The sequence below is a fragment of the Meles meles genome, chromosome 11 (assembly GCF_922984935.1).
Source record: "Meles meles chromosome 11, mMelMel3.1 paternal haplotype, whole genome shotgun sequence".
NCBI lineage: Eukaryota > Metazoa > Chordata > Mammalia > Carnivora > Mustelidae > Meles > Meles meles.
Genome location: NC_060076.1, coordinates 12,140,318 through 12,163,112, shown reverse-complemented (window position 1 = coordinate 12,163,112; position 22,795 = coordinate 12,140,318). Strand labels below are relative to the sequence as shown.

General features: G+C 39.6%; 2 protein-coding genes across 2 annotated transcripts; both read left to right on the top strand.

The window, feature by feature from the left end:
- The first annotated feature begins 806 nt into the window (after positions 1–806).
- On the top strand, positions 807–1,748 carry LOC123953575 (olfactory receptor 1J4-like). The gene has a single exon (XM_046023963.1). The coding sequence runs from the start codon at positions 807–809 to the stop codon at positions 1,746–1,748; it is 942 nt and encodes a 313-aa protein (XP_045879919.1).
- A 17,823-nt stretch (positions 1,749–19,571) lies between these two features.
- LOC123952538 (olfactory receptor 50-like) lies at positions 19,572–20,507 on the top strand. Its single transcript, XM_046021817.1, has one exon. The coding sequence runs from the start codon at positions 19,572–19,574 to the stop codon at positions 20,505–20,507; it is 936 nt and encodes a 311-aa protein (XP_045877773.1).
- Positions 20,508–22,795: the final 2,288 nt, after the last annotated feature.

Below are 22,795 nucleotides of genomic sequence, written 5' to 3'. Positions count from 1 at the left end.
GAGAAATGAATAAAACTAGAGATGAGCGAAGTGTAATTTATTTTTTCCAAAATAAATAACATACGTCAAGCTACGTTCCATCAGGAAGTTGATCCCAGGCTCTGGCATGTGTGTCTCTGCACTTCCCTTGAGAACATGAGAGCCCACACAGTTAACACAACTTTCAGAGCAGCTACCTGCTCCTTGCTAATGCCCACCTCACATTTCTGGTATATTGGATTTCTAAAGATTAACCCAGGGTTTATCTGGACACTTACACTGGCATGAAGACATCAGATAACAGATCTGTGTCTTTACTATATGAAGAATTCTGTTCTAAAAACTCTCACTGAATCACTTAATTCTGCAGACTGGATGGGCAGGCATTGCTATGCTTACCCTGCAGAAGAACAAACCAAGGCTAAGACAGAGTATGTTGTGGAGACTAGCTAGAAAGGAGTGGGGTCAGAACCTATCAGAAGTCTAGTCACAGATACACTGCTCTGAACCAGTGTTTGAATGGGCTACTCCTTAATATGTGAGCTCCCTGAAGGAAAGGCCCTCTTTCTTGTTTCTCCAGGAAAGACTATGGCGTCCAACACACTGTTCAGTAAATAAAGAAATTTCATCTGCTTTACATTGTAGGGGATTTTCTTGGCCATTGGAGCTCTGGTCAGGGGGTTGAGGATTCAGGCCACAGCAGGTGAGAAATACCCTGAAGAATTCCTCAGTAGGAAGAAGATAACAATACTGTGATTGCCACTCTTCCTATTTATCGTCTGGAACATTCCCAATATTCCTTCAATCTAAGCAGAGAGAAAAGCAGCATGAGGGGGGAGAACCAGAGCAGCCTGTCTGAGTTCCTCCTCCTGGGACTCCCCATCCGGCCAGAGCAGCAGGGAGTGTTCTTCACCCTGTTCCTGGGCATGTACCTGACCACGGTGCTGGGGAACCTGCTCATCATCCTGCTCATCAGGCTGGACCCTCACCTCCACACCCCCATGTACTTCTTCCTCAGCCAGCTGGCCTTCACTGACATCTCCTTCTCATCAGTCACTGTCCCAAAGATGCTGATAAACATGCATACTCAGGATCAATCCATCCCCTATGCAGGGTGTGTAACACAGATGTATTTTTTCATGTTTTTTGGCTGCATTGAGAACCTTCTTCTTGCAGTGATGGCATATGACAGGTATGTGGCCATTTGTCACCCTTTACATTACACCACCATCATGAGGGAGGAGCTGTGTATACTTCTGTTGGCTGTATCCTGGTTCCTCTCTTGTGCAAGTGCCCTGTCCCACACCATCCTCCTGGTTCAACTGTTCTTCTGTGCTAACAACACCATTCCCCACTTCTTCTGTGACCTTGTTGCCCTGCTTAAACTCTCCTGCTCAGACACCTCCCTCAATGATATTTTTATTTTCACTGTTGGGGGATTAGTCATTATCCTTGCATTTATTGCGGTTCTAGTCTCTTATGGCCGCATTGGGGCCACCATCCTGAGGTTTCCCTCAATCAAGGGGATATATAAAGCCTTGTCCACCTGTGGCTCCCACCTCTCCGTGGTATTTCTCTTCTATGGGACAATCATGGATCTGTACTTTTTCCCATCAACGAGCAACTCCAATGACAAAGACATAATTGCTTCAGTGATGTACACAGTGGTCACCCCCATGCTGAACCCCTTCATCTATAGCCTGAGGAACAGAGATATGAAAGGGGCCATGGGGAAACTTATTAGAAGGGAGATCCTGTTCTCCAAGTGACAGTTCCCTACTCTTGGTCTTATCCAACCTACTGACCTACTGACCCAGAGATCTTCTCAAAAACTGTACTCAGGTGACCAACCTTACTTTTTGCTCCATACACTCTCTTTTGAGTAGTCCCTCCTGTTTGTGATCCCTTTACTCCCAGGGGTTAAAAGTGTGCAATATAATTTCAAAAGGTTCTCTTCATTCTTTAAACTCTCAACTCCCAAGTTGAACACTGGAACTGTGAAATGTGTTGTGAGATGATACTTTTTAAACCAAGAGTGAAATGTGCATTTAAGCTCTTATTTGAGTTAGTTTTAATATTTATAAAATTGAATTGCTTTAGAAATTAAGGTGTCATGGGGTACCTGGATGGCATAGTTGGTTAACCGTCCAACTCTTCGTTTTGTCTCAGGTCATGATCTCAGGGTCGTGAGATCAAGTCACACTTAGTGTGGCGTCTGCTCCAGAGTCTCTCTCTTCCTCTTCCTCTGCCCCTCCCCCTTCCCTCTATCTGAAATAAATAACATTTTATTTTTATTTTTTTAAAGATTTTTATTTATTTATATGACAGACAGAGATCACAAGTAGGCAGAGAGGCATACAGAGAGAGAGAGGAAAGCAGACTCCCTGCCGAGCAGAGAGCCCGATGTGGGACTCAATCCCAGGACCCCGAGATCATAACCTGAGCCAAAGGCAGCGGCTTAACCACTGAGCCACCCGGGCGCCCATAAATAACATTTTAAAGAAGAAATTAAGGTGCCATAAAATAGTTGTATAAAAATTAATAATTTATATTTTAATTTATTTTTCCCCCAGAGCTATAAAAACATAGTGTAATTTCTAGTTTTCAGAGAAAGGAAGTTTAAAATGTTTGTCTTCTGAATGAGGTAGCTTATTAATAAAGTATTTTATTACAGCTTCCTAAAACCTCAGTAAAATGCAAAACTTTTGATCTCTCCAGTTAATTTTATTGTACTCATGGTAGAAAGAACCCAACAGAGATGCATAGGGCAATCATTGCTCTTAACACATTTCTTCATTCTAAGTCTTTTCCCTCTACAGGACTTTTCTTATTGGGATTGTCTTTATTCCTCTTCCTTCTTGTTTGGAAAAATGCGTATTGTTTCTACCCAGACTGAGACAACCCATTTCTAGTTGAAGTGAAGATAAATGTATGTATGGGATATCATTCATTAAATAAATTTGTATTCTATAACTGCTATGTGCCAGGTTCTTTTATATACAAATGATTCAAACATTCTCCCTTTGAGGAGTGGACATTATAGAAGGGAGACACTGTCATTAAAAAAATAAATATGTAAAGCATATAGTCATTATAAGATAATGAGTTTTATATTACTTAATTATATTAAATTATACATAAATTTCTATTTATATTACAAGCAAGGTGATGGGGACAAAGGGTGCTGAGGATTGCATGCAAATACAAGTGGTCTCGTGCTCAGAGTAGGCTTCAGTAAAAAGGAATGATTTACATAAACAGCTTAAGGGGGATAGGAAAAGAATTACACCAGTTAGAATGGCCAAAATCAGCAAGACAGGAAACAACGTGTGTTGAAGAGGATGTGGAGAAAGGGGAACCCTCTTACACTTTTGGTGGGAATGCAAGTTGGTGCAGCCACTCTGGAGAACAGTGTGGAGATTCCTCAAGAAATTAAAAATAGAGCTTCCCTATGACCCTGCAATTGCACTGCTGGGTATTTACCCCAAAGATACAGATGTAGTGAAAAGAAGAGCCATCTGTACCCCAATGTTTATAGCAGCAATGGACACGGTCACCAAACTGTGGAAAGAACCAAGATGCCCTTCGATGGACGAATGGATAAAGAAGATGTGGTCCATATACACGATGGAGTGTTATGCCTCCATCAGAAAGGGTGAATACCCAACTTTTGTAGCAACATGGACGGGACTGGAAGAGATGATGCTGAGTGAAATAAGTCAAGCAGAGAGAGTCAAGTATCATATGGTTTCACTTATTTGTGGAGCATAACAAAGAACATGGAGGACATAGGGAGATGGATACAAGGGAGTTGTGGGAAATTGGAAGGGGAGATGAACCATGAGAGACTATGGACTCTGAAAAACAACCTGAAGGTTTTGAAGGGGCGGGGGTCGTGGGAGGGTGGGGAACCAGGTGGAGGGTAATAGAGAGGGCACGTATTGCATGGAGCACTGGGTGTGGTGCAAAAACAATGAGTAGTGTTACACTGAAAATAAATAAATAAATTTAAAAAAATAAAAGGAAGTTACTGTTTTTATCTGAGGGGAAGAACATTTCATACAGAAGATGTAGAAACTGCCAATGGTCTGAGATGAGAGGGTGCTTGGCATGTTGGAGAAACTGAAAGGAGGCTAAACTGACTATCAGGGAGTGAACAGTATGGTGGAAACTGGTAGGAGATAAAGGTTAGAAGTAACAAGGGATCTCTTTGGGTAAAGCCTTATAGGCAAGTATGGTCTTTGATTTGACTGTACATGATCTGAGAAACCAACAGAAGGTCATCAACAGAGAGGTGATTTGATCCGTTTCAATTTCAAGATCATGTCCTGAGTTTGAAAAGCATCCTTCTGGCTCTTTTGTTGAGACTAGACTGGAAGAAGACAAGTGTAAAAGTAGGGAAGTTATAAGGTAATTGGAATAATATAGACAAGAGATTTAGTCCTCTCATATCAGAATGGTAGCATTAGAGGCCATGATGAATGAACTCTGAGCAACCTAACAAGTCTCAATGAATTTAGATGGATTTAAATCACACAAAGAGTTCTCTGACCACAATGTAGTTAAATTAAAAATCAATAACAAAAAGATGTCTGGAAACTCTCCATATATTTGGAGACTCAGTAGCACAGTTAAAAATAATCCATAGAGGGGCGCCTGGGTGGCTCAGTGGGTTGGGCCGCTGTCTTCGGCTCGGGTCGTGGTCTCAGGGTCCTGGGATCGAGTCCCACATCGGACTCTCTGCTCAGCGGAGAGCCTGCTTCCCTTCCTCTCTCTCTGCCTGCCTCTCTTGTGATTTCTCTCTGTCAAATTAAAAAAAATCTTAAAAAAAAATAATCCATAGATTGAAGAAGAAATAAAAAATGAAACTATAAAGCTTTTAGAATGCAATTAACAGAAAAACAAAACAACCAATCCTGTGCCATGCAACAAAAGTGGTAAAGGAAGGTGGAAAAGAAAGAAAACAGACACAGACTCATAAATACAGACAAGAAGCTGGTAGCATAGGGAATATAGTCAATAATATAATACTGTGATAAAATTGTATGGTGACAGATGGTAACTACACTTATCATGGTGAGCACCGAGTAATGCATAAAATTATCACATAACTATGTTGTACATCTGAAACTAATACAACATTATGTATCAATTATACTTCAAAAATAAAAATTTTGGAAATTACAGACCAATTAAAAAATAAGTAAATAAAGCTTCTTTAATTTCCTGGTTGACCCATTCATTCTTTAGAAGGATGTTGTTTAGTCTCCATGTATTTGGGTTCTTTCCAGCTTTCCTCTTGTGATTGAGTTCTAGCTTCAGAGCATTGTGGTCTGAAAATATGCAGGGAATAATCCAAATCTTTTGATACCAGTAGAGACCTGATTTGTGACCCAGGATGTGATCTATTCTGGAGAAGGTTCCATATGCACTAGAGAAGAATGTGTATTCTGTTGCTTTGGGATGAAATGTTCTGAATAGATCTGTGATGTCCATCTGGTCCAGTGTGTCATTTAAGGCCTTTATTTCCTTGTTGATCTTTTGCTTGGATGATCTGTCCATTTCAGTGAGGGGAGTGTTAAAGTCCCCTACTATTATTGTATTATTATTGATGTGTTTCTTTGATTTTGTTATTAATTGGTTTATATAGTTGGCTGCTCCCACGTTAGGGGCATAGATATTTAAAATTGTTAGATCTTCTTGTTGGACAGACCCTTTGAGTAGGATATAGTGTCCTTCCTCATCTCTTATTATAGTCTTTGGCTTAAAATCTAATTGATCTGATATAAGGATTGCCACCCAAGCTTTCTTCTGATGCCCATTGGCATGGTAAATTGTTTTCCACCCCCTCACTTTAAATCTGGAGGTGTCTTCGCATCTAAAATGAGTTTCTTGTAGGCAACATATAGATGGGTTTTGTTTTTTTATTCATTCTGATACCCTGTGTCTTTTGATTGGGGCATTTAGTCCATTAGCATTCAGGGTAACTATTGAGAGATATGAATTTAGTGCCATTATATTGCCTGTAAGGTGACTGTTACTGTATATTGTCTCTGTACCTTTCTGATCTACTACTTTTAGGCTCTTCCTAGGAACATCGCCAAAGGCAAGGAAAGCAAGGGCAAAAATGAACTACTGGGATTTCATCAAGATCAAAAGCTTTTGCACAGCAAAGGAAACAGTTAACAAAACCAAAAGACAACTGACAGAATGGGAGAAGATATTTGCAAACGACATATCAGATAAAGGGCTAGTATCCAAAATCTATAAGGAACTTAGCAAACTCAACACCCAAAGAACAAACAATCCAATCAAGAAATGGGCAGAGGACATGAACAGACATTTCTGCAAAGAAGACATCCAGATGGCCAACAGACACATGAAAAAGTGCTTCACATCATTCAGCATCAGGGAAATACAGATCAAAACCACAATGAGATATCACCTCACACCAGTCAGAATGGCTAAAATTAACAAGTCAGGAAATGACAGATGCTGGAGAGGATGTGGAGAAAGGGGAACCCTCCTCCACTGTTGGTGGGAATGCAAGCTGGTGCAACCACTCTGGAAAACAGCATGGAGGTTCCTCAAAATGTTGAAAATAGAACTACCCTATGACCCAGCAATTGCACTACTGGGTATTTACCCTAAAGATACAAACGTAGTGATCGAAAGGGGCACGTGCACCCGAATGTTTATAGCAGCAATGTCTACAATAGCCAAACTATGGAAAGAACCTAGATGTCCCTCAACAGATGAATGGATAAAGAAGAAGTAGTATATATACACAATGGAATACTATGCAGCCATCAAAAGAAATGAAATCTTGCCATTTATGACAACGTGGATGGAACTAGAGGGTATCATGCTTAGTGAAATAAGTCAATCGGAGAAAGACAACTATCATACAATCTCCCTGATATGAGGATGTGGAGATGCAACATGGGGGGTTAGGGGGATTGGAGAAGAATAAATGAAACAAGATGGGATTGGGAGGGAGACAAACTATAAGTGACTCTTAATCTCACAAAAACAAACTGGGGTTGCTGGGGGGAGGGGGGCTATGGACATTGGGGAGGGTATGTGCTATGGTGAGTGCTGTGAAGTGTGTAAACCTGGCGATTCACAGACCTGTACCCCTGGGGATAAAAATACATTATATGTTTATAAAAAAATAAGAAATAAATAAAAAATTTAAAAAAAATAAGTAAATAAAGCAAATAAATTAGTGGTTGTTTCTGGAGGATACCAATTGGGAAGGGATTCAAAGGAACTCTCTGAAGTGATGTCTATGCTTTGAATATTGTTATGGATTTGTCAAAATGGATTGACAAGTTCAGTAATATTTAGCATATCACTACATGCAAAGCATATAATAAAAATTCAAAATAATACAGACTGACTGTTTTTAATTTCCTCTCAGCTTTATGTGGTGAAAAATAGCAAAGATTAATATATGGTGATACAAATAAGATTTACTTTTAGAGGAAATGATTGGGGGGAACATGGTAGGTGTATTATTTCTTTATCTGGCAGATAATTTCATAGATATGTCAATTTATCAAACTGTACACTTAATATATGCTAATTTTCTCTGTCATACTTCTATTAGTAAATATTTCATTTTTAAAAAAAATCACTTGAGGGGTGCCTGGGTGGCTCAGTGGGTTAAAGCCTCTGCCTTTGGCTTAGGTCATGATCCCAGGGTTCTGGGATTGAGCCCAGCAGTGGGCTCTCTGCTCAGCAGGGAGCCTCCTTCCTCCTCTTTCTCTCTCTCTGCCTGCCTCTCTGCCTACTTGTGATCTCTGTCTGTCAAATAAATAAATAAAATCTTTAAAAAAAATCACTTGATAAGGGGAAACCTTCTTACACTGCTGGTGGGAATGCAAGCTGGTACAGCCACTTTGGAAAACAGTATGGAGGTTCCTCAAAAAGTTAAAAACATAGTTACCCCATGACCTAGCAATTGCACTACTAGGTATTTATCCCAAAGATATAGATGTAGCACTGAGCAACCGGGGTGGCTCATTCAGTTAAGCGTCTCCCTTCAGATCAGGTTATGATCCCAGGGTCCTGGGATTGAGCCCCACATTGGGCTCCCTGCATAGAAGAGTCTGCTTCTTCTTCTCCCTCTGCAACTCTCCCTGTTTGCACTCTCTTGCTCTCTGTGTCTCTCTTTGTCTCTCTCTTTGTCAAATAAATTAATAAAATCTTTGTTTTTTACCCTGTGTCTTTCTTTAATTTGTATGAGATAATGCAACATTATTTCCATTCAAATATCTTGGGGTGTTATTTTTTTAAATCCCATTAGGCCATAGCTTCACAACAGATTTTGTGAAATCCTATTACTTACAAAATCTCTAAAATCAATGTTCCTATGTATTTTTATTACTATTTATTTATTTATTTTCAGCGTAACAGTATTCATTATTTTTGCACCACACCCAGTGCTCCATGCAATACGTGCCCCCTCTATTACCCACTACCTGGTTCCCCAACCTCCCAACCCCCGCCCCTTCAAAACCTTCAGGTTGTTTTTCAGAGTCCATACTCTCTCATGGTTCATCTCCCCTTCCAATTTCCCACAACTCCCTTCTCCACTCCATCTCCCCATGTCCTCCATGTTCTTTGTTATGCTCCACAAATAAGTGAGACCATATGATACTTGACTCTCTCTGCTTGACTTATTTCACTCAGTATCATCTCTTCCAGTCCCGTCCATGTTGCTACAAATGTTGGGTATTTATCCTTTCTGATGGAGGCATAATACTCCATTGTGTATATGGACCACATCTTCCTTATCCATTCGTCCATCGAAGGGCATCTTGGTTCTTTCCACTGTTTGGCGACCGTGGCCATTGCTGCTATAAACATTGGGGTACAGATGGCTCTTCTTTTCACTATATCTGTATCTTTGGGGTAAATACCCAGCAGTGCAATGCAGGGTAATAGGGAAGCTCTATTTTTAATTTCTTGAGGAATCTCCACACTGTTCTCCAAAGTGGCTGCACCAACTTGCATTCCCAGCAACAGTGTAAGAGGGTTCCCCTTTCTCCACAAGCTCTCCAACACACGTTGTTTCCTGTCTTGCTGATTTTGGCCATTCTAACTGGTGTAAGGTGATATCTCAATGTGGTTTTAATTTGAATCTCCCTGATGGCTAGTGATGATGAGCATTTTTTCATGTGTCTGATAGCCATTTGTATGTCTTCATTGGAGAAGTGTCTGTTCATATCTTCTGCCCATTTTTTGATATGATTATCTGTTTTGTGTGTGTTGAGTTTGAGGAGTTCTTTATAGATCCTGGATATCAACCTTTTGTCTGTACTGTCATTTGCAAATATCTTCTCCCATTCCGTGGGTTGCCTTTCTGTTTTGTTGAGTGTTTCCTTTGCTGTGCAGAAGCTTTTGATCTTGATGAAGTCCCAAAAGTTCATTTTCGCTTTTGTTTCCTTTGCCTTTAGAGACATATCTTGAAAGAAGTTGCTGTGGCTGATATAATAAAAATCTTTTTTAAAAACATCAAAGATACAGATTTAGTGAAAAGGGGGGGGCACATGCACCTCAATGTTAATAGCAGCCATGTCCACAAAAGCCAAACTGTGGAAAGAGCCAAGATTCCCTTCAACAGATGAATGGATAAAGAAGTTGTGGTTCTTTTTTATAGTATAGTTTATACTTTATAGTATAGTTCCACTATACAGTGGAATCTTATTCATCCATAAGAAAGGATGAATACCCACCATTTGCACTGACATGGATGGAACTGGAGGGGATTATGCTCAGTGAAATAAGTCAATCAGAGAAAGACAATTATCATATGGTTTCACTCAGATGTGGGACATAAGCAACAGCATGGGGAACATTAGGGGAAGGAAGGGAAAACTGAAGGGGGAGAAATCAGAGAGGGAGACAAACCATGAGAGACTATGGACTCCAAGAAACAAACTGAGGGTGAGGGAATGGTTCGGCCCAGTAACAGGTATTAAGGAGGGCACATCTTGTAAGGAGCAGTGGGTTTTATACACAACTAATGAATCACTGAACCCTACATCAAAAACTCATGATGTACTGTATGTGGCTAACTTAACATTAAAAAAAAATCACTTGAATCTACCCACGGGATCCTCCAAATCCTAATCCCTCATTTCCTCTCAAGAGGAAATGAGTAGTGTGGATTTTATGTTTATGCTTCAATCAAATTTCTGTAGTCTTATTTCTATGACTCTCTTTGTCTCTATATATGATGTGTGTGTGTGTGTGTGTGTGTGCGCACACATGTGTCTTAGTCTGCTTGTATTGCCATAACAAAATGCCACAGCCTGGATGGCTTAGGCAACAGAAATTTAATTTCTCACAATTCTGGAGACTAGAAGTCCAAAATTAACATTCTGGCAGATTCAGTTTTGTTTTTTTTTTTACAGCCACTCCATTTATTTATTTATTTATTTATTTATTTATTTATTTATTTATTTTTATTCGTTTGTTTATTTACCACATAACAGTGTTCATTGTTCTGGCATCACACCCAGTGCTCCATGCAGTACGTGCCCTCCCTATTACCCACCACCTGGTTCCTCAACCTCCCACCCACCCCCCGCCCCTTCAAAACCCTCTGGTTGTTTTTCAGAGTCCATAGTCTCTCATGGTTCATCTCCCCTTCCAGTTTCCCTCAACTCTCTCTCCTCTCCATCTCCCCATGTCCTCCATGTTCTTTGTTATGCTCCACAAATAAGTGAGACCATATGATACTTGACTCTCTCTGCTTGACTTATTTCGCTCAGCATAATTTCTTCCAGTCCCGTCCATGTTGCTACAAAAGTTGGGTATTCATCCTTTCTGATGGAGGCATAATACTCCATTGTGTATATGGACCACATCTTCCTTATCCATTCATCCGTTGAAGGGCATCTTGGTTCTTTCCACAGTTTGAGGACCGTTGCCATTGCTGCAATCAGATTCAGTTTTTGGTGAGAACTCTCTTTCTGGCTCTCAGATGGCCTTCTGACAATGTCCTCATGCGGCATTTTCTTGGTGTATGTGCAGAGAGAATGAACTGTCCAGTGTCTCTTCCTATAAGGACACTAATCCCAATGAATCATAAATCATTTAGTGTTAATTATGTTCTTCCAGGCCCCATATCCAAATGTAGCTACACTGGGGGTTAGAGCCTCAACATACAAATTTTGGAGGGACAAACATTCAGTCCATAATAATACATACACTTATGAAATCTTTGTTTCTGCATTTTGTCTTGTTCTTGGAGTCTTGTTTTTCTTCTCTTAATATTTAATTTCTATAATTCACTGATATGGCATATAGTTGCTCTATAATATTCCTTATGTAAAAATACCATAATTTATTTGTTGTTGAAATTTTCATTTTTTCTATTTTGAAAAATGTTGTCATAAACCTTCTTATTTATGTCTCCAGCTCTACATGCACAAAGCTTCTTTAGGATATAAAACTGGGAGTGGAATTGCATGGTCCAAGGTAATGTATATTTCAACTGTAAGACATGCTGCTATATTGCTTCTCTACTAGAAATAAGACTTCAAAAAATACACACTATTGTCAACCAAGAGCATTGTCTAACTTAATTTTTCCAATATATTAGTACAAAATGGAACCTTATTGAAGTTTTGTCTTTGATTTGATCTGTGATGATTATTTGAGGTTGACTATATTTTTGTGTTATTAGCTCATTTGAGTTTCTTTTCCTCAAAGATATTTTTGCCTATTTTTCAACTTGATAGTATGTGCACATGTGCATGTATTTTTCATCAAATTATAAGCTATCATTAGGTTGAATAGGGTTTGGAAGATGATAGGGACTGGCATAGCAGAGGACAAAGATAACTGTCTTCTAGGAAATGGTAACTGGTACCCATGCACTAGAAATACCATTTAGTAATTCAAAGGGATACTTTCTCTTATACTATAATCAAATAAAAAATCTTGCAGACTTGTTAATTTTAGCCATTCTGACTGGTGTGAGGTGATATCTCATTGTGGTTTTGATTTGTATTTCCCTGATGCCGAGTGATGTGGAGCACTTTTTCATGTGTCTTGGCCATCTGGATGTCTTCTTCTTTTTTTATTTGTTTATTTTCAGCATAACAGTGTTCATTGTTTTTGCACCACACCCAGTGCTCCATGCAGTACGTGCCCTCTCTATTACCCACCACCTGGTTCCTCAACCTCCCACCCCCCCCCCGCCCCTTCAAAACCCTCTGGTTGTTTTTCAGAGTCCATAGTCTCTCATGGTTCATCTCCCCTTCCAATTTCTCTCAACTCCCTCTCCTCCCCATCTCCCCATGTCCTTCGTGTTCTTTGTTATGCTCCACAAATAAGTGAGACCATATGATACTTGACTCTCTCTGCTTGACTTATTTCACTCAGCATAATCTCTTCCAGTCCCGACCATGTTGCTACAAAAGTTGGGTATTCATCCTTTCTGATGGAGGCATAATACTCCATTGTGTATATGGACCACATCTTCCTTATCCATTCATCCGTTGAAGGGCATCTTGGTTCTTTCCACAGTTTGGCGACCGTGGCCATTGCTGCAATAAACATTGGGGTACAGATGGCCCTTCTTTTCACTACATCTGTATCTTTGGGGTAAATACCCAGCAGTGCAATTGCAGGGTCATAGGGAAGCTCAATTTTAATTTCTTTTTTTTTAAGATTTTATTTATTTATTTGACAGAGAGAGACCACAAGTAGATAGAGAGGCAGGCAGAGAGAGAGAGAGAGAGGGAAGCAGGCTCCCTACTGAGCAGAGAGCCCGAAGCGGGACTCGATCCCAGGACCCCAAGATCATGACCTGAGCCAAAGGCAGTGGCTTAACCCATTGAGCCACCCAGGCGCCCCTCTATTCTTAATTTCTTGAGGAATCTCCACACTGTTCTCCAAAGTGGCTGCACTAACTTGCATTCCCACCAACAGTGTAAGAGGGTTCCCCTTTCTCCACATCCTCTCCAACACATGTTGTTTCCTGTCTTGCTAATTTTGGCCATTCTAACTGGTGTCAGGTGGTATCTCAATGTGGTTTTAATTTTAATCTCCCTGATGACTAGTGATGATGAACATTTTTTCATGTATCTGATAACCATTTGTATGTCTTCTTTGGAGAAGTGTCTGCTCATATATTCTGCCCATTTTCTGATATGATTATCTGTTTTGTGTGTGTTGAGTTTGAGAAGTTCTTTATAGATCCTGGATATCAACCTTTTGTCTGTACTGTCATTTGCAAATATCTTCTCCCATTCCGTGGATGTCTTCTTTGCAGAAATGTCTGTTCATGTCCTCTGCCCATTTCTTTTCTTTTTTTTTTTTTTAATTTTATTTATTTATTTGACGGAGAGAGAGATCACAAGCAGGCAGAGAGAGAGGAGGAAGCAGGCTCCCTGTGGAGCAGAGAGCCTGATGCGGGGCTCGATCCCAGGACCCTGAGATCATGACCTGAGCCGAAGGCAGCGGCTTAATCCACTGAGCCACCCAGGCGCCCCCTCTGCCCATTTCTTGATTGGATTGTTTGTTCTTTGGGTGTTGAGTTTGCTAAGTTCCTTATAGATTTTGGATACTAGCCCTTTATCTGATATGTCATTTGCAAATATCTTCTCCCATTCTATCAGCTGTCTTTTGGTTTTGTTAACCGTTTCCTTTGCTGTGCAAAAGCTTTTGATCTTGATGAAATCCCAATAGTTGATTTTTGCCCTTGCTTCCCTTGCCTTTGCTGATGTTCCTAGGAAGATGTTGCTGTGGCTGAGGTCGAAGAGGTTGCTGCCTGCATTCTCCTCAAGGATTTTGATGGATTCCTTTCTCACATTGAGGTCCTTCATCCATTTGGAGTCTATTTTCGTGTGTGGTGTAAGGAAGTGGTCCAATTTCATTTTTCTCCATGTGGCTGTCCAATTTTCCCAGCACCATTTATTGAAGAGATTGTCTTTTTTCCATTGGACATTCTTTCCTGCTTTGTCGAAGATGAGTTGACCATAGAGTTGAGGGTCTATTTCTGGGCTCTCTATTCTGTTCCACTGATCTATGTGTCTGTTTTTGTGCCAGTACCATGCTGTCTTGATGATGACAGCTTTGTAATAGAGCTTGAAGTCCGGAATTGTGATGCCACCAACTTTGGCTTTCTTTTTCAATATTCCTTTGGCTATTCGAGGTCTTTTCTGGTTCCATATAAATTTTAGGATGATTTGTTCCATTTCTTTGAAAAAAATGGATCAGAATGGCTAAAATTAACAAGTCAGGAAATGAGAGATGCTGGCGAGGATGCGGAGAAAGGGGAACCCTCCTCCACTGTTGGTGGGAATGCAAGCTGGTGCAACCACTCTGGAAAACAGCATGGAGGTTCCTCAAAATGTTGAAAATAGAACTACCCTATGACCCAGCAATTGCACTACTGGGTATTTACCCTAAATATACAAACATAGTGATCCGAAGGGGCACGTGTACCCGAATATTTATAGCAGCAATGTCTACAATAGCCAAACTATGGAAAGAACCTAGATGTCCCTCAACAGATGAATGGATAAAGAAGATGTGGTATATATACACAATGGAATACTATGCAGCCATCAAAAGAAATGAAATCTTGCCATTTGCGACGACGTGGATGGAACTAGAGGATATCATGCTTAGTGAAATAAGTCAATCGGAGAAAGACAACTATCATATGTTCTCCCTGATATGAGGACGTGGAGATGCAACATGGGGGGTTAGGGGGATTGGAGAAGAATAAATGAAACAAGATGGGATTGGGAGGGAGACAAACCATAAATGACTCTTAATCTCACAAAACAAATTGGGGGTTGCTGTGGGGAGGTGGGGTTGGGAGAGGGGAAGGGGGTTATGGACATTGGGGAGGGTATGTGCTATGGTGAGTGCTGTGAAGTGTGTAAATCTGGCGATTCACAGACCTGTACCCCTGGAGATAAAAATGCATTATAAGTTTATAAAAAAAAATTGAAAGGATGAATACCCAAATTTTGTAGCAACATGGACGGGACTGGAAAGCGATTATGCTGAGTGAAGTAAGTCAAGCAGAGAGAATTGTGTATCATATGGTTTCACTTATTTGTGGAACATAACAAATGACATGGAGGACATGGGGAGATGGAGAGGAGAAGGAAGTTGAGGGAAATTGGAAGGGGAGGCGAACCATAAGAGACTATGGACTCTGAAAAGCAACCTGTCGGTTTTGAAAGGGCGGGGGTGGGAGGTTGGGGGAACCAGGTGGTGGGTAATAGGGAGGACACGTATTGCATGGAGCATTGGGTGTTGTGCAAAAACAATGAATACTGTTACACTGAAAAAAATAAATTAATTAAGTAAAAAAAATCTTTCAGAGTCATGGATTTTATTTTTAACTCCATGCGCAGAGGGAAACAGGGAGGTGCCTATGATATTCTCCTGGTTTGAGAAGGAAGCCTTGTCAAATCTTGATATTGGGAAAATAGGCAGGTCTACAACAGCTTTGTAATCAGGGAAATATTATTAACCATGATCAATAGGACCTAGAAACCATTCTGAAGTCTAACAAGACTTCTTCATTCAAATAGCTATCCCAAGTACAGGTTGATTTTTAATGCAAAACAGAACAAATAATAACACTTACAATTACTCACATATCTTCACCTCAAATAACAAGCATATGATATTCATTTTCTATCTGGCTTCAAATAAGCAGAGTTGGAGATGTGTGAACTACATTTGGAATCAGTTTTGTAAGAGAGTTAGTGGAAAGCATTTCTTGAATAGTTATTTTATGGTACTGTAAGAAACTCGCACCAAGAGAAGGCTGACTCCACAGCTTTTGGTCAGATCAAGATTTATAGAAACTGCATTCCATTCCTCAGGGTCCAGTTTCAGCAATAGGATATAAAGTCTCTTGATCTTTTGTTCTGAGAGTGAAAGTATTAGTGTTTCCAGTGTTCTTAGAATAACATGGAATTCAGAAACAAGAGACTTTGATTAATACACTCAAGCACCAGTTTGGTTTGTTATGGACTTGGAATTACATTTTTCCCAATATAACCAGAGAAGGCAAAAAGCTTTGTGAGTCACCAAGTTCCTAGTAGCTGCTTTGTGCTTATTATCATTCCTCCAATGTGAACTCTCCTATTGCCTGTTAGCCACAGTTCTTCCCTCATGGGAATCAAAGGCAATGAAGCAATTATATCCTGTTTGTCTCTAACTTGGACCTGGAAGTGGGGAGTTCCCCCCTCCCATACCCCCTTGGTCCTCTCCGTGATTGTAAAGCTATAACCCATTCCCATTGCTCAGGGATTGTGAACAAGTGTATATCACTATATATATTTGATTTGGTTTTGAATTGATAATTCTTCTCCCCATTGCAATGCATCTTTGAGGCCCTCAGAGACTCCACCTGCTTCATTGTATTCTGTGTCTTATGAGAGAAAAGAAAGAACCTTCCCAGACCTTCTGACTGAAGGTATATGTGCTCACCAATTAAGAAGCAATGTCAGAGCAGGAGTAGAATTTATATTCAGTTGCACAATTGCGTGTGTATGTGTTTGTGTTGTGTGTGTGTGTGTCTGTGTGTGTCCAGTGTGTGCTACTGATCCCCAAAATGGCCCTACCCCCTCACACCAGAGTGTAACAGACAGCCCATGTAGAATAATTTATCTCTGATGATCCTCTACCCAATTTTGAGAGGATAGTGAAATACATACCTTCTCCTGCTTATACTTTATTCCCCCATTAAGTCTTACTGGTTTTCCTCCAAATTTTATCCCAGTTAACTTCATCTCCTCTGCCATGATTCAGGCGTAAGTAGGTATTATTTTGTACCTGAACTATGCCAATAGCCTCCTGTTACATTCTTGCTGACAATCTTGCCTTGCTATAATCTGTTCTCTATGCAATAGCCAGCATACTATTTTAATTTTTCTTTCACTCCCTTACTTTAACTTTTCCATGGGTGTTCTGTTGCTCTGAGGATAGAATCAAAACTTTCCATTATACAGAAAAGGACTTATACAATCTGGTTCCTAGATAATTATCCAATCCCTTAACTTTCCCATGCTGACCATGCTCCTGAATTTTCTCTGTTCCTCAAATACCATAGCCCTGTCTCTCCAAATATTTAAAGATTATTTATTCATTTATTTTCCAAATATTTAAACAGAAAGTCCATTTTTGTAATGTCCACATGACAAGCTCTTATAATTCAGGGATCCCTTTAAAGAACCCATAAAAACAGGCTTCCTCACCAATTTAGCCTCTTGTAATTCAAAGGCATCTATCAAAATGGTGAAAAAACTAATGATGTACTGTATGTTGGCTAACTGAACATAATAATTTAAAAGTGGTGAAAAATATATGTCCTCCAAATCCATTTCTGTGCATTTCTGTTGTAGATATGTATGCTAATGTGAAAAATGACATATGAACAATGTTATTATTAAAACATTGCTGGAAATAGAAAAATGTTAGAAACAACCAAAATGTCCAGCAGACAACTAGTTAGCACTTTCATTGTGATAAACTGATTTATTATTAACATGGTAATGACTATACTGAATGTGTGCTTCATCCCAGGTAACATATTAAATTTACAGGACTTTTAATATAGTGGACTGAAGAATGTAGAAATTTTTGAGATAATTTCAGCCACCCTGGGAGAATTGGTACATAATGTAAACTTCAGTTAAGCCCTAGGATGAATGTGGGTCCTATATTGAGACACATTCTTAGCTCTCAGAAAAAAAGAACTTTAAATTGAACAAGTCTTTATATAGTATGTGAGTTCTATTTTTTAGTAGACAGACCATCATGTTCCCTTCCCCTTTCATTTTGTGAATGCTCACATGGGCAGGTCTAAGACTGACCTGAAGAAGAAAGAGGGAGAAATGATGTTAGCAAAGGGTAAGAAATGCTAGAACATGACAAGAAAAAATCGGTAAGGAATCACTGACCTAAAACCTAGGTTAGGAACTGTGAAAAAGAAGTTATTGGTAACCTATGTTGGATAAACACTTACAAAAAGCTTTGGCAGATCCAGGATATGATTGGAAAAGCCAAAGTTTTTCCTGGCATTCTGAGAACTGACATAAAAGCGATCTGGTTAGAACTCAGGGAATAGGTGAGACTTTGGAAGAGAAATGGACTCCTAACCCTTCACATTGCATGAAAAAAAAATTTATGTTAATTTTTTTATTATGTTCAGTTAGCCACTGTATATATCATTAGTTTTTTATGTAGTGTTGCATGATTTATTAGTTAGGTGTAACACCCAGTGCATATCACAACACGTGCCCTCCTTAATACCCATCACCCTCTTACCCCCTCCCCCTCATGCCTCTCTTTTCCGAGACCCTCAGTTCATTTCCCATACATAGCCTCTCATGGTTCATCTCCCTCTCTGATTTCTCTCCCTTCAGATTTCCCTCCCTTCCCTTATGGTCCTCTGTGCTATTGCTTATGTTCCACATAGAGTGAAACCATATGATAATTGTCTTTCTCTGCTTTATTTATTTCAATTAGCCTAATATCCTCCAGTTCCATCCATGTCAATGCAAATAGTGGGTATTCACCCATTCTGATGGCTGAGTAATATTCCATTGTATAAGTGGACTACATCTTCTTTATCCACTCATCTGTTGAAGGCTCCTTCCACAGTTTGGCTATTGTGGACATTGCTGCATGAACATTTCCTTAGCAAAAGAGATGGTGGACAGAAAATGTTGAGGAACAAGAAGGAATTTTTTTTTTAAAGAAAGGACTAATGGCTATATTATAAGATATGTCATAGATCTTCTATGTTATTGACAAAGATTTTTGTCCTTAATGCCCTTGCCTTGAAGAGGTTATGTTTCCACCAAGCCTCCAGATCTTCATATCAGGAGATCCAGAGCAGCCCATGGGGTTGTCTTGTCTTGATCCAATCCATGGAGATAAAATATTAGCCAAAGCACATATGAGAGGCACGGGGATGGTTAAGAAAGGCCAAGAGACCAGTTGGAGAGCCTCTACTTGCCTTTCCAATAACTGGTTACTGACCTAGACTTGCACCCTAATTCATTTTTTTTATTTAATTTCTTTTCAGTGTAACAGAATTCATTGTTTATGCACCACACCCAGTGCTCCATGCAATACGTGCCTTCCCTAATACCCACCACCAGGATTCCCCAACCTCCCACCCCCTGTCCCTTCAAAACCCTCAGATTGTTTTTCAGAGTCCACAGTCTCTCATGGTTCCTCTCCCCCTCCAATTTCCCTCAACTCCCTTCACCCTACTTTCTTAATCTCAAATTTCTATCATGAACTCCTGGAATCCTCAAGTTTGAGCCTGATCTGGTCTGATTACCATTTGGATGTTGAAGCTTCCTCCAAAAGAAACTGTGTTCGTTTCCAGGTGGACATATAATAGCCTGAAGTCAGACCATCACTAGCCCATTAGTGAGGCAAAAAGCAGGAACTATTCAGGTTAAAATTCATGTACTGGTTAATTCAAAACCATGTTTCCATAATGTGACAGTCACAATGATTTCTTATTCTTTCCCATATCCATCTCCCCACCCCCATCTCCAGCAAAAGAGAAGAAAAGCATGAAGATGGATAATCAGAGCAGTGTGTCTGAGTTTCTCCTCCTGGGGCTCCCCATCCGGCCAGAGCAGCAGGGCATATACTACAGTCTTTTCCTGGTCATATACCTGACCACGGTGCTAGGGAACCTGCTCATCATCCTGCTCATCAGACTTGACTCTCACCTCCATACCCCCATGTACTTCTTCCTCAGCCACTTGGCCTTCACTGACATCTCTTTCTCATCAGTCACAGCTCCAAAGATGCTCATAAACATGCAGACACAGACTCAATCCATCTCATATGGTGGATGCATTTCCCAGGTGTATTTCTTCTTATTTTGGGGGGATCTTGACAGCTTCCTTCTCACATCAATGGCCTATGACAGGTACGTGGCCATCTGTCATCCCCTCCTCTATACTGCCATCATGAGTCAGAGCCTGTGTTTCCAGCTAGTAATTGTGTCCTGGGTCCTATCTTGTGCTAGTGCCCTTTTACATACCCTCCTCCTGGCTCATCTCTCTTTCTGTGGAGACAACACTCTCCCCCACTTCTTCTGTGACCTTTCTGCCTTGCTTAAGCTCTCCAGCTCAGATACCACAGTCAATGATCTGGTTATCGTCACTGTAGGGGGAGTGGTCATTACCCTCCCATTCATATGCATCCTGGTCTCTTATGGCCGCATTGGAGCCACTATCCTGAGGGTCCCCTCAACCAAAGGAATCTGCAAAGCTTTGTCTACTTGTGGCTCTCACCTCTGTGTTGTGTCCCTGTACTATGGGGCAATTATTGGACTGTACTTCTTCCCCTCATCCAATAACTCCAATGACAAGGATGTCATTGTGGCCGTATTGTACACTCTGGTCACCCCCATGCTAAATCCCTTTATCTACAGCCTGAGGAATAGGGATATGAAAGGAGCTCTGGGACATCTACTCAGAAGAGGAATATTTTCACCTTATTGAACACTGTTTTCCCTACTAATTAGATACAAGACCTGTTCCATCCTGTACATGCAACGTGAGCATCCTTTCCTCTCTGAATAGCTCCTTTTTAATGAATCTTGATGTGGTGTTCTTCAGTCTCTGTTTTAGCTTGGACTTAGGTTTCTTCTCTGTTTAGTTTCCTTGTTAATTTTAGAGTCATAGGGAAAAAACATACCTGCATGACCATCTTTTCTTAAAGGAAGAACATCAGGAAGAACCTAGATCTAAAGTGAACTTAGGCAGTACTTCAGTGTAGTTTAATCCAAATATATCTGATTTTTTAAAAAAGCACATCCCTGTCCCAAATACATAAATAGAGTGTCCTATTTTTCATCTGAAATGTTCATTTTGCTTTCAGTCCTTGAGAAACTACCTCTCTACTCAAGGCATATATAACTAAGAAATTTCACTGCTATAAACTGATAACTGTGACAAATATTTCCATATTCATTATTTAATTGAATCCTAGTAATCGATATAAAGGAGGAAATTCATATTAAGAGACGCTTAGTAAGTAGCCCAGTGACACAAACTAGGAATGATTAGTAGAGGTGGTACTTACAATGCTGTATGTATGAGTTCAAATCCCGAGTCCTTTAAATCACTTGAATATTTTTCAAACTGGAATAATATTTTTACCCATTTTACTGCAAATTTTATTTTTTTCTTGATAATTTTATTTTAACTTTAAAAAATATTGAAATAGCATACAAAAAGCATATATGGCATACATATGGCTTAAATTTATAAGTATATATACATGGTATGTTGTACATGTGAATATGTGTGTATGTGTTTTACACTTGTGACATATAATCACATTTTAGAGAATAATATTAAAAGAAATATTCATTTAACAATCTCTAGGCTTAAGTAGTAGAAAACTAACAATATTGTTGAACCCTTGGTACTGAGAGATTTCTTAATTTTTGTGACTCTGGTGAGTAGAAAATGACATCTCATTGTGGTTTTACTTCCAGGTTCTCTATTTATGAGGTAGAGCATCTTAACCTACTTATTGGACATTTGTGACAGAGATGGCTGGCTATCCACCAAAAATTCATGACCTTCTTCTCAAGTGTGAAGTTCTCAGTGGGAGACAGCTGCCACATTTCCTACTAATCTAGTGTTGCTATGTGGCACATTCTCCCCAGGAGAAGAAAATGTCTATACTTTCCTGGCCAGAATTTTAAAGAAATGTCTGTGTTTTCTCCTCTATAGTCTGAAAAAAAAAATAACTGCTGCCCTGATAGATAATTGAACCTGATTCTCAAATTACTGCATAGTGAAATGTCATCAACCTTTTAGAAGACCCACATTGGACCATTAGAGCAGCCATCATTATCCTTATTGGTACAACATTTCTTTTGTGAAATACATGATTATGTATTTTCCCTGCTTTTCTATTTGATTGTTTCTCTTCTATTTATTGCATTGTCTGGAATAATCTGGAAATTAACCCCTTTTCAGTTGTATATGTTGCAAATGTCTTCCATTATTGGAATCATTAAATGATCTATCAGTGTCTTAATTTTAATGTGATTAAAGTCATTAATGCCTTATTTTATGTTTTATGTCCTTGACTTTAAGTATTTCCTTGAGAAAATCGCCTTGAAAATGGCAATCAATCTGTTTTATAGACAATGAGGAAGGGATTTGGCATCAGGAAAAGTTCAGAGGCTGTGGAATGGTAGATTCAGATTTCTTGTCAGAGGGAACATCTTGAATTTACATAAATAGTAAGAATACCTCAGTGTACGAATCCCCTCTAGAACAATTTACTGCAGATAATTCAGTGTTAGGTGGGTTGACCCTTACTCTTGTTCAAAGGATAGATAGAGCTGTTTAACAAAATAAACTACAAGACTGATAATGGTTCTATAGTATTGGTGTCAGTGTAAATGTCCTTCAAACTCAACTAGATTATCATGATTACACACACACAACTTTATGACTGACAGCTAATATGTAAGGCATTGTTCAAAGTATGGGGGAGGTTTGTGACCTTGGGGGAAAAAAAAAGAAGCCAGCTGAGTTTCTAGAGGGAAATCCATGCCCTTGACTTAATTAATTTAATACACAATTAATATTGTGTAATAAGAAGCTGAGCTAAATGTCATAAGAACAGAAAAACAGAATATCGATAGTATCTGCTTTGATAACAATTCAGCAGGATCCAGTTTTTACAGCACTTTGGAGATTTCCATCCCCCATTGGGGCTTTATACTGGCACTGGCTAGTAAATCATGTGATTCTTGGGTGGTTTA

Excerpts from the sequence above, each read along its gene's own strand:
- LOC123952538 (XM_046021817.1), top strand. The coding sequence starts at position 19,572 with ATGGATAATCAGAGCAGTGTGTCTGAGTTTCTCCTCCTGGGGCTCCCC.
- LOC123953575 (XM_046023963.1), top strand. The coding sequence starts at position 807 with ATGAGGGGGGAGAACCAGAGCAGCCTGTCTGAGTTCCTCCTCCTGGGA.